The 11,419-nt window shown below is 34.0% G+C and overlaps 2 protein-coding genes across 2 annotated transcripts; one reads left to right on the top strand and one right to left on the bottom strand.

The window, feature by feature from the left end:
* Positions 1 to 146: 146 nt before the first annotated feature.
* Positions 147 to 6,613, top strand: LOC143614692 (calmodulin calcium-dependent NAD kinase-like). Its single transcript, XM_077088051.1, has 9 exons — positions 147 to 156; positions 244 to 432; positions 533 to 756; positions 1,763 to 1,830; positions 2,396 to 2,617; positions 2,860 to 2,986; positions 4,622 to 4,944; positions 5,535 to 5,679; positions 6,214 to 6,613. Exons 1-9 carry the CDS (start codon positions 147 to 149, stop codon positions 6,451 to 6,453), a joined length of 1,548 nt encoding a protein of 515 aa, XP_076944166.1. The 3' UTR covers positions 6,454 to 6,613.
* Positions 6,614 to 7,464: 851 nt separating this feature from the next.
* On the bottom strand, positions 7,465 to 9,678 carry LOC143614694 (uncharacterized). Its single transcript, XM_077088052.1, has 2 exons — positions 9,213 to 9,678; positions 7,465 to 8,076 (listed from the first exon to the last, which is right to left on the bottom strand). Exons 1-2 carry the CDS (start codon positions 9,390 to 9,392, stop codon positions 7,465 to 7,467), a joined length of 792 nt encoding a protein of 263 aa, XP_076944167.1. The 5' UTR covers positions 9,393 to 9,678.
* Positions 9,679 to 11,419: the final 1,741 nt, after the last annotated feature.

Here is an 11,419-nt window from a genome sequence, read left to right as displayed (position 1 = left end):
ATTTGATTAATTCTTTACACCATTTTAGATCTCAACATTATGCATGCATGCATGCATACCCTAAACAACACATCACTTTCTTGATCTACATTCAAACATTCATCAAAATAACATAAAAAACCAACATCCAAAGTGATCTAAAAGCCATGAAAGAAGGTAATAATAAATATTCTAACTTCTCCTCAAATCATAATAACCTCCATTTGATTTTTAATTTTTTTTTTTTTACTTTTTTTTTTGTAGATTTTGATTATTCCAGCGGCGACAACTCGACATGCAAACACATTATTGTTGCATCTTCCATCGGTCTAGTACTCGCAGCCGGCGTGCATTTTGGCATCAAAAGACGACGAAGGTATCAACTCGTCCCAAGGATAGACGCTTCGGACACAGGCCAACCGTTAAAACTAGAGATTTTCCCTCAGTATGTAGGTAAGATTAATTAATTAATAAAACCGAATGGTTCATAATGTTTTTATGCGTGAAAATACATACGTTTGTGTATAAATAATAAATGTGTGTGTTCATGCAGCTAGACAAATGGGATTTTCGGACGTGAAAGAGTGTCCGAATTTGTTTAAATTTGCGGCTGATTATATTTCGAAAACCGAAGGGTGTGAGGAAGAAATGTATATGTTCTTTGCTGAAGAACCACAAGCAGATTCATTGTTTATAAAGCTGGTTGAGGAGTTTGAGAGATGTATTCTTAGTTATTTTGCATTTCATTGGAGTAATGCTCATTTCATGATTAGTCAGGTAGTATTTGTTAATTTGTAGATCTATTTAAATTAAATTTTGGGTGTGTGTTTTTTTTGGGAACAGTGTAACAAAATTGACATATAAGGATGCAACCAACACGTTTTGGATGCATTGATTGTGGACGGGAGGAAAACTCCATGGTTAAGCGTATGGGTGTGCATGGCCGTCGGTTTTGGGCTCAAACCAAACCAAATTTTAAGAAAAAATCGCTTTTCGAAATGGGTTTATTTCAGTTTTGGTCTTTTGAATTTGCCATTTGGGCTTGAAATTTCTGACCTGAAAAAATGGCCAAGAATAATGAGCTTGGACCTAAAACTTTTTTGTTAATTAATTATTAATTGATTATTATACATTTTGGCCTAAAATTTTGGTTGCACCACTAATTGATGGTTTTCATTAAGTACTTAGCATTTAAAAATAATAAAAATATCCATAAATTCAATAACAAAATTCGGTTCGTTTTTATGGGTTTAATTCGGTTAAAAATGGTCGGTATGATGAGTCAAGTAATTCCAGGATAGGTGACCTCCTTGGAAGTCTCCACTCATGTAACAAAAAATGTGAGCTTCTTGTGAGCAAAACAAGCAGTACCGGTTGGCATAAGGGGTAGTGGCGAAGCTTGGACACGAACGGCCGTGGGGTGGGGGTGGGGGGACCCAAAATGTATTAAAACATCATAAACGAGGATGGTGGGTCAAATTTTTGGTCAAAAATGGATATATTTACATTACGTATAAAAGTTTTCAGGCGAAAAAACAGCTAAATCTACATTATTGCGCGAAAAACTGTGGGGGTGGGCTCAAAGTTTTGATCGAAAACAGGTAAGTTTACACTGCGTATAAAGTTTTTCGGGCGAAAAACGCCTAAAGTTGCACTACCGCGCAAAAAATCGCTATGCTTCGCCCCCTGGTAAGGGGTCGGATGTTACATTAATAATTGGATATTTGATTCACATTTGTTATTCATGAATCTAAAAAGATTATTTTTTGCTCTACAATTTTAGGTATTGGCTGGTCACGAGGCTCACGAGCCAAAAAAGAAGCTCAAGGACATAGTCATGCATGCCACTAGGTTCGTTATCGTGTTTGGAAACAAGTAATAAACAAACGTACCCAGTAAAATCTTACTCATATGATACACTGTTAATACGGTCCGGGGTGAGTGGGATGAGCGCAATTGTTTCCTTTGTCAAAGGAATATATAGGTTGCTCCCCTCAGACCCTCGACTCCAAAAATCATTTTTTTTACACGCAAAGTATAGTAATCCAGATAACATAAAAGTATAGAGCATATGAAAAACAAGGTCAGATGGGTTGAGTAACGGGTCGTTGTCTGTTTGTTGACTAGTAACAAGGTAAACTTTTTTTGTGTGAGGTCGGGTTGGGTTGACTAAAATCACTTTTTGACCAAAATAGTATATACTCTTACATAGTTTAAAACTTTTAATAAATTTAAAACTTGTAAATGATCCATGAGGTTTTGTGAACAAAAAATAAAGACTTTAGGTGACTTTTGACCTGTTTCCTTTTAGCTGATTTTAAATACCTACTAGAGACAATCCAACCCGTTTATAAGTAGACGCGTTTACTTATAAACGGGTTAAACTGATTCAAACATACGAAAATTTTTATCTTAGGGAACAAAGATTTGAGAGGGTGACAAAGAACCTGAAAGTGGCGCGAGTGTTTACAACTTTGGTTGAGGAAATGAAGGTGATCGGGCTCGTGTCTGCAGACGAGTCACAGTGTACTGACGTTATGGTCCCGATGGCCCATAAAGATAGAAGCCCGGTTCTCCTCTTCATGGGTGGCGGCATGGGGGCTGGAAAGAGCACTGCTCTTAAAGACATTCTACAAGAGTAAGTCATAAAATGTTTTATACAAATTACGGGTTGGGTAACAGGTCAAACGGGTTGAGGCTGAAACGGGTCGGGTCGGGTTGATCTACTTACATTTCTTCTTCCATTTCTGGAAATAAGTATATTAACTAAATAATAAGTTTGAAATGTTTATGAAAATAATATTAATATAAATACATGCTTTGAAAGTTATATTAATATTAATACAATAATAATAATCTAAATGTTTTGAATGTGCACAGGCCATTTTGGGCAGGAGCATCAGCAAATGCAGTAGTAATAGAAGCAGATGCCTTTAAAGAGTCTGATGTTATTTACAGAGCTCTTAGCTCTAGAGGCCATCATGACATGCTTCAAACAGCTGAACTGGTACATATATCTATATACATATACATATACATATATATAGGGTGAAAATTCTATGAGAACTTTTTGAAATTAAGAACTTTGAGAACCATTTTAGGCCATAAAAAAACATCTTAAAAATATATTTAAAAAAATTATAAAACGAAAACTTTTAAAAAGTAAAAAAACCAAAAAAAAATATTTTTCATCCCGGTTTCATTAAAAAAGCCCGAATTATACACATATGTATATATTTTTTTAATCTCGATTTACATAATGTACACATATGTGCATTATTATTTATCTCAATTGTGCATATGTGTATCTATACTATATATAATACATGAGACATGGGCAAATTAAGACACCCTATTTTTAAGTAATTTACAATTTTTATTGCTTAAGGTACATCTTACATAGCATCCAAGACAAGGACAAACTTGTCCATTGAAAAATATGTCTTGAAATAGTTACAACATTACCCCCTCAACTTTACTCAACTTTTGTAAATTTAAGAAAATAATTACTACTTTGAACCTTTATCTTTACCCATAGATTCATTTTAATTTTAAATATAAATAACTTCCCACCAATGATTTGCCAACGGCCATAATTTTTTAATACGTTAATATTTTTTATAAAAAATTACACCATAAAAATGAGTATTTTATTGTCTTTAATTTGGGTATGATATTGCTATAACTTTTCAAATAAAAAAATTACATATTACGTATGGGTGTTCACAATTTGGTTTTTAACGGTTTTCCAAGTAATATTGTGAGCCAAACCGTTGGTTCGATTTTTTTGTTATTAAGAACCGAAACTAAACCTTTGAAACTTTAAACTGAATCGTTACTAATGGTTTGTTTACACGCATTGAGTTTCAATAATAAGTCAACCTTTCGGTCCGGTTTTATATGACCAATTTTTTGTATAAACCGTAAACCAAACGTTTGCTATGGTTTGAACATTCGGAAACCGGCTGACCAAAGGTGATGATTGGTTCAAACGTTGTTCGTTAATTGTTACATGATTACTATGATTTTTGTTACCCGTCGCATCGCGCGGGCACCCGTCTAGTAAATAATAACATGTATAAAATCAAAAAATATGTATTACACGTATGTGTATAAATTTGTTGAACCGGTTTTTTTTTATTTTTTTTATGAAACCGCGTTGAAAAATAAAAAATTTTGGTTTTTTTCCTTTGTCTTATTTTTGCATTTTTTTTTGTTTTTTTGTTGTTTTTTATTTTTTTTAAAAAGAGTTTTTTTGTGATTCAAAATGGTTCTCACATGATCTCAATCTCAATCCCATATACATATACAGGGTGAGGTTCATTATACTAAATTATTGCGATAACAAAAGGAATAAATCTAAATTGTTTAATTTTTTATCTACGGTTCATATTTTTAAAATTTTACTACTTATATACAAATATGTTTATGTAAATAAAAAATAAACAAACAAACTAATTTGTTCATATGTTTTTATAAATATTAACAGTACAAGACTTACACATGTGTAGGTTCTATATGCATATAAATGACCTTATTCATATACATTTTTTTCTAAAATTCAGTAGAGATAAATAAACATTGCATTTCAACTATTTTCTTATAAATTAACTTTTTTTAATTTAATACGAATACGCAACAGGTGCATCAATCGTCCACGGACGCAGCATCATCTCTCCTTGTAACCGCATTAAACGAAGGGAGAGATGTGATCATGGATGGAACATTATCATGGGTGCCATTTGTAGTCCAAACAATAACAATGGCAAGAATGGTGCACCGTAAACGTTACCGCATGGGCGCAGGGTACAAGGTGAATGATGATGGAAGTGTTACTGAGAATTATTGGGAACAACTTGAAGAAGAAAGTGAGTCCTTAGATGGTCATACTAAAAGAAGACCATACAGGATAGAGTTGGTTGGAGTTGTTTGTGATGCTTATTTAGCTGTTGTAAGAGGCATAAGGTAATAAAAATATAAAAGTCAAATCTTGGTCAAACGGGTCGGCTCACGGGTCAAAAGGGTTGTTTTGGTGCTAGTCTATATGGGTTCTCTCTTTTTGCCCATTATTTTGTAAAAGTTAATCAACACTAAAAAAAAATTATTTATTTTTTAATAAAAGCGGGCAACTTTTGACTCATTTGACTTGTTTACTTTTCAAGATTTTTTTCAACTTAATTGTTTGACCCGTTACAAATAGCACATAGCCCAAACTGACCCGTTCATAAGTAAATGAGTCAAACTTGCCACAAATACTAAAAATTTCTCATCTGGCTAAAGTTTGCAAATTGGACAAGCCAAAACTGGTGATTTTTTGTCGAGATAATATTTTTTTAAACAACTAGCGTGTCAAATACAATATAAAATTAATATTATTTGAAGCAAATCTTGATATTTTATAATAAAAAATTATTTAAAAGGTTTTATCACTTATGCATTAAAAATACACTTCGGCTATTTTCTACTTTTATTTTTTCAGTTTGACCCGTCAGAGATAAAATATAACATGTATATAACATGTATACATTTGACAAAACTTGATTAATTGTTAACAGGAGAGCAATAATGTGTAGAAGGGCAGTGAGAGTGAGGTCACAATTAACATCACACAAGAGATTTGCAAGGGCATTTATGACATATTGCCAAATTGTAGACAGTGCAAGGCTATATCAAACCAATGATCTAGATGGACCACCAAAGGTATATTTTTAACATGTTCTTGTTTTTTAAATAGAATTATAAATTTTGTCCGTTAAACATATCTAATTTATGGATCGGGTCCTTTAAAAAGTTTATTTACAGGCGGTGTCATTTATATGACATGTTTGTTTGATTTTCGTCCCTTTGACTAACTGGTATCCAAAAACCCTGTTAAGGCTTGACATGTAATGGCATTTAAGTCTTTTTACGCATACTATTTAAGTGTTTATAATTACAAAAGCATATTAAATGTATTATAGAAAAAGAAACTAAGTAAAATATGTTAAACAAAAACCCCGTAAGTCTTGACATGTTTGGATTTAACTGAGTTTTTGGATGACAGTTAGTGTAAAGGACAAAAAGCGAATGTATTTTGTCATATAAAGGACGCCGCCCGCAAATAAACTTTTTAAAGGACATGATCCATAAATCGCTTATATTTAAAAGACAAAATTTGTAATTTTGTCTGTTTTTTAATCTAAGACTCGCGGTTATGTTAATTCAGTTAAAAATGTATACTTTATGTCACAAAAGTTGATAGGATGGAAAGAGAAAGAAAAGACGTTATTGGTTGATCCAGACGAGATATCATGCTTAAAAATGATAGAAAACTTGAACGAGAAAGCAGACTCAATATATGAACTTTATCGTAACCCGAACCCGACACATAAAAGAGGGTCGGTTTGGCATGATATTGTTATGTCGCCTTCGAGAAAGGATATTCAGAAAGAGCTAAAGTATTTCATTCAGAAAATCGAAAGCAAGAAAGGATAATCGAGTATTGAAAAGATCACGCGATGCTACAAGTTCTAGTCGGGAAACTATATCTAATGTGTTTTGTATTGAGAGTTTATTCGGATGAAAGATTTATAAATGTAAAACTGATTTTTTAGATTGTTAAGTGAATGTTGAGTACAAATTCATTTATCCGTAGAATACAACGAATCGCATCAAATGTTAAATGAGCTTAGCATAAGGAATCAAAAGCTATATTTAATATTGGTAATGTTCTCATAAAATGTTTCATGATGTAAAGTAATAAACCTTTTAAAATGTGTTTGGGATTGATTATTATTTATTTAATTAAGAATAGGATATGTCATCCATATGGGGTATATTTGAAAGTGACAAGCCCGCTCTATGCTCTATATGTGTTATATACATCACAAGTTTATGATTATATTCTTCACGTATGACATTTATATCAAAACATCACATGTTGGACAGTTGGAGTATTAAATTGTCAATTTGGATTTTGGAAGGGGCCAACGGTCCCAAATCATGAGGAGTGGCTAAAGGGGGAGTAATAAAGCAATTGTTTTAGGTTCACTTCTTTAGTATTTTCAAGCTCTAAAAACTAACAAATCATACGTTGTTAGTTTTGGTTTTGAGATCATTTGACGTTAGGGTTTATAGTCTATGCATATACAAATGCATTATGACATGGGAGTCATTATAACAAAAACAAATTTTGTTATGAGAAGACTCCAATTTTTTTTAATGCGTTTTAGGCCCTTAAAAAAATTGAGATGGCCATAGGTTCTAATTTATTTGTAGGCGTGTTTATAAAGTATCATCAAGATCGTGCATAAGTACAAATTTAAAAATTGATTTCATTTCAATCTTTCAATCAGAATTTGTAACCATCCAACACCTAAACAAGCTACATTATACTAAAAAACATCCATCAAACTCTATAAACTCCCATGAACATGATTCATCATCAATAATCCAACAATCAAACATACAAACTAAACACCTACAACCGAACGCTCATCATCCTCATCACTTCTTTGCCTTCCTTGTAGTCGCTCCACCTCTCTTCGCAGCCGCCGCTGGAGCCACCTTCTTAACCGATGTCTTCTTCACTGGAACAGCCTTCTTCCCTGGTGAGGTTCTTGTAGACGTCCTTGCAGCCTTAGCCGCCGGCTTTGCTTTTGGAGCCGCCTTTTTCTTGGCGGGAGTTGCAGCTTTCGGCTTAGCAGCCGGTTTGGCTTTAGGAGCTGCCTTAGTTTTAGCAGCAGGCTTGGCTTTAGCAGTTGGATTGGCTTTCGCAACCGGCTTGGTCTTTGCAGCCGGCTTGGCTTTCGGCTTAGCTGCGGCTTTAGGTTTTGAAGCAGTGGGTGTTTTCTTCTTGGCCGGTACTTTTTTGGTGGCCGGCTTGGCTTTTGCAGCGGGCTTCTTCTTAGCAGGAGCCGAATCAGATTTCGCAGGCAGCTTGTACGAGGCTTTGACTTTGACAAGCTTACCAGCAGTGACAAACTTCTTGAGCTGAGTCAGCAGTATCTTCTTGAAATTGGCTGGAAGGTTCTTGTGCTTCTCTTCGATGAACTTTGCGATTGTGAACTGACTCGAACCGGTTCTTTCCTTCAATGTCACAATTGCTTCCTTAATCATCTGCACATTCAATCAGTTAACAAAATTAGCTCAAAAAAAAGTCAAATTCATCAAACAGTTACAAAATTAGGTCAAATAACAAGTTAATTTCATCAATTAGTAACAAAATTAGGTCAAATAACAAGTCAATTTCATTAATCAGTTTCAAATCTAGGTCAAAATACAAGTTAATTTCATCAATTAGTTACAAAATTAGGTCAAATAACAAGTCAATTTTAATAATCAGTTTCAAATTTAGGTCAAATAACGATTTAATTTCATTATACAGACACAATTAGGTCAAATAACGAGTTAATTTCATCAAACAGTAACAAAATTAGGTCAAATAACGTGCTAATTTCATCAATTAATAACAAAATTAGGTCAAATAACAAGTCAATTTCATTAATCAGTTTCAAATCTAGGTCAAATTACAAGTTAATTTCATCAATTAGTAACAAAATTAGGTCAAATAACAAGTCAATTTAATTAATCAGTTTCAAATTTAGGTCAAATAACGATTTAATTTCATTATACAGACACAATTAGTTCAAATAACGAGTTAATTTCATCAAACAGTAACAAAATTAGGTCAAATAACGTGCTAATTTCTCAATTAATAACAAAATTAGGTCAAATAACGAGTCAATTACATCATACAGGCACAAAATTAGGTCAAATACGAGTCAATTTCATCTTATAGACACAATTACGTCAAATACGAGCCAACTTCATCAATTAGTAACAAAATTAGGTCAAAAAACGAGTCAATTTCATCATACAGAAACAACATTAGGTCAAATCACGAATTAATTTCAATCAGTAACAAAACTAGGTCAAATAACGAGTCAATTTCATCATACAGACACAAAATTAGGTCTAATAACGAGTCAATTTCAATCTATTAGCAACAAAATTAGGTCAAATTCAGCTCAGTCATCCAGTCAATTTCATCAACCAGTAACACATTCAGGTCAAACAACAAGCCAATTTCATAAACCAGTAACAAAATTAGGTCAAGCAACGAGTCAATTTCATAAATCAGTAACAAAATTAGGTCAAACATCAAGTCAATTTCATAAACCAGTAACAAAATTAGGTCAAAATCAGCTCAATAATCAAATCAAGTTCACAAATAACAAAATGCAATCAAATACCTCAAAGTACGGAGGATGCTGAGCAGGCTTCCTAGGCTTCTTCGTAGCAACCGCCGCTTTCTTCGTCTTCTTACCTTTCGTCTCCTTCTCCGCCGTCTCAACCGGAGCATCCTCCGCCGCGGCAACCTCAGGATCCGCCGGAGCAACCTCCGTCGCCACCAATGGTTCTTCAGTCGCCATTACTTAACCTAGGGTTTGATAATAGATTGATAAGTTGCAGGTGATTTAGAATTAGAAGATGATGTTATGATATTAATGATGAAAATGATGAATATTGTGGATTTAAATAAAGTGGATTTATTGAGAGATACTGGAATCTGATTGGTTGATAGGTTTACTACACGGATGGTGTTGTTTTAAATATTATCCGTTTGATTGTTTTTAATCTACGGTTGTATTACAAGATGGATGTAGCATTGGATCAAAGTTGTAATCAATATTTTATATCAATGTGTTTCTATGCTTGATTCATTTTAACATAACTTAACCTACACTTGATGAAAATTTATAAAGTTTTTTTATTCATGTAAGAAATTAAGTTAGCTTTATAATGAGTATTTACATTACGGTTAACGTTAGGTAAGTTAGGAGATAATTGAGTTTAAATCGGTGATGGTCAAAACGTATGTTTGGAAACGTATGTTGCCACATTTTGAAGAGGTTTAAGTAGCAATTGAAGGTTTTTTTGAGATATTATTAGCTTGTGTTATGCTATATTGAATGAGTGACGAGTGGATACAAGAATTTTTTAAAACGGATGAGAATTGAGTGTGATAAGTTGGTCGTAAAGTCATTAAAGATGAACATTTTAAAAATGTCTGACTAGACTAACTAGTGGTAACATTTAGTTTTGGGGAGATTGTTAAGTTACTATTTTTACAAAAGTTATGTTAGACATCTATTAAATTGGTAATATGTATTCGAGGAAGAAGGGTACCGAGCCCTAATAATACTCGAGGAAAGAGGGTACCGAGCCCTAATAATACTCGAGGAAAGAGGGTACCGAGCCCTAATAATACTCGAGGAAAGAGGGTACCGAGCCCTAATAATACTCGAGGAATGTAGGGCGTAATGCTCTTTATAACATAAGATATGAAAGTAGGTTAATACAAAAAGAAAGTAAGAAAGTATGAAAGTAAGAAAGTATGAAAGTAAGAAAGTATGAATGTAAGAAAGTATGAAAGTATGAAAGTATAAAAGTATGAATGAAAGAATATAATGTTATGTGAATGGTATGATTATGTGATTAACTAGAACTCACTCAGCGTAGCTGACTTTTAGTATGCACGCAGGTGAGTAGGATGAGGCAGCTCGCTTGAGGAGACACATGGCACTGAACAAGAATCTGGCATCTGAAGACTTACGATGTTTTAATTTAATGCTTTAATGTTGAAAGACAAAGGATGTTTTGAGACAAGTTATGAATTATGTAAAGTTTTGTGAAAGTTTTATATTCTGCGTAAATGTTTTAATTAACTCTGATATTTAGAACTGTGTTTATGAGTAAATCCAACACGAAAGTAGGGTTACCGGTAACGGGGCCTTACAAGTTGGTATCAGAGCAAAGTTCGAGAGATTTAAGCATCCTACATGCTTAGACTCGAACAGAGTATGGGATATAAGTAAGAAAGGAAAGAAGATGCCAGTTCAAGAATGCCATGTGTTGCTCAAGCAAGAACAGTAAAGGTAAGGTGTATGATTAAATGATATATGTTAATGAAAAAAAGGAAAGATATGTGAACGGCAGGGATAGGAATAAATGATTGTTTACTTTGACAAACTGCTTAAGTAGAACCAGCACAAATAGACTCATAAAGGGAAGTGTATAGGACACGGAAAGTAACGTGATCAGCTAGTCACAACTGGCCACTGTTATTACCTGTTAGCCTTACTATCCTTGTACTAAATAGTTCCTTGAGTGACGATGTTTGTGTTTTCCCCTTTAGAATACAAATGGCGGGAGCTGGAGAACTTGTTGAAACTGGGGGTCGCACTGGGCGTCGTGGCAGGCCTCGTATTGTCCGGCAACCCTCGGTAGAAGAAGCTTCCCACACCGAAGATGAAGGAAGCGCAGCTGGAGGAGACCAGAACAACAACGAGGAGGTTCAACTTAGCCCTGCAGTTCAAGCAGCCATTGTTCAGGCTGTAGTTGCTGCTGTGAAGAACCTGAATCCCGAAGGATCTGCTGGAAGCCGTGAACGAACTGC

This window comes from Bidens hawaiensis, unplaced genomic scaffold (assembly GCF_021521415.1).
Source record: "Bidens hawaiensis isolate Kalapana, Puna unplaced genomic scaffold, B.hawaiensis_p1.1 tig00040745_1, whole genome shotgun sequence".
In the NCBI taxonomy this organism is placed as follows: Eukaryota; Viridiplantae; Streptophyta; class Magnoliopsida; order Asterales; family Asteraceae; genus Bidens; species Bidens hawaiensis.
Note: the sequence above shows the minus strand (reverse complement) of the source record. Positions and strands in the feature narration are given on the sequence as shown.

Coding starts and splice junctions, on each gene's coding strand:
- LOC143614692 (XM_077088051.1), top strand. Junction 757..1,762: donor CTCATTTCATGATTAGTCAG/GTAGTATTTGTT, acceptor CTACAATTTTAG/GTATTGGCTGGTCACGAGGC. Junction 4,945..5,534: donor GCTGTTGTAAGAGGCATAAG/GTAATAAAAATA, acceptor AATTGTTAACAG/GAGAGCAATAATGTGTAGAA.
- LOC143614694 (XM_077088052.1), bottom strand. CDS start 9,392: ATGGCGACTGAAGAACCATTGGTGGCGACGGAGGTTGCTCCGGCGGAT. Junction 8,077..9,212: donor AGCATCCTCCGTACTTTGAG/GTATTTGATTGC, acceptor TTGAATGTGCAG/ATGATTAAGGAAGCAATTGT.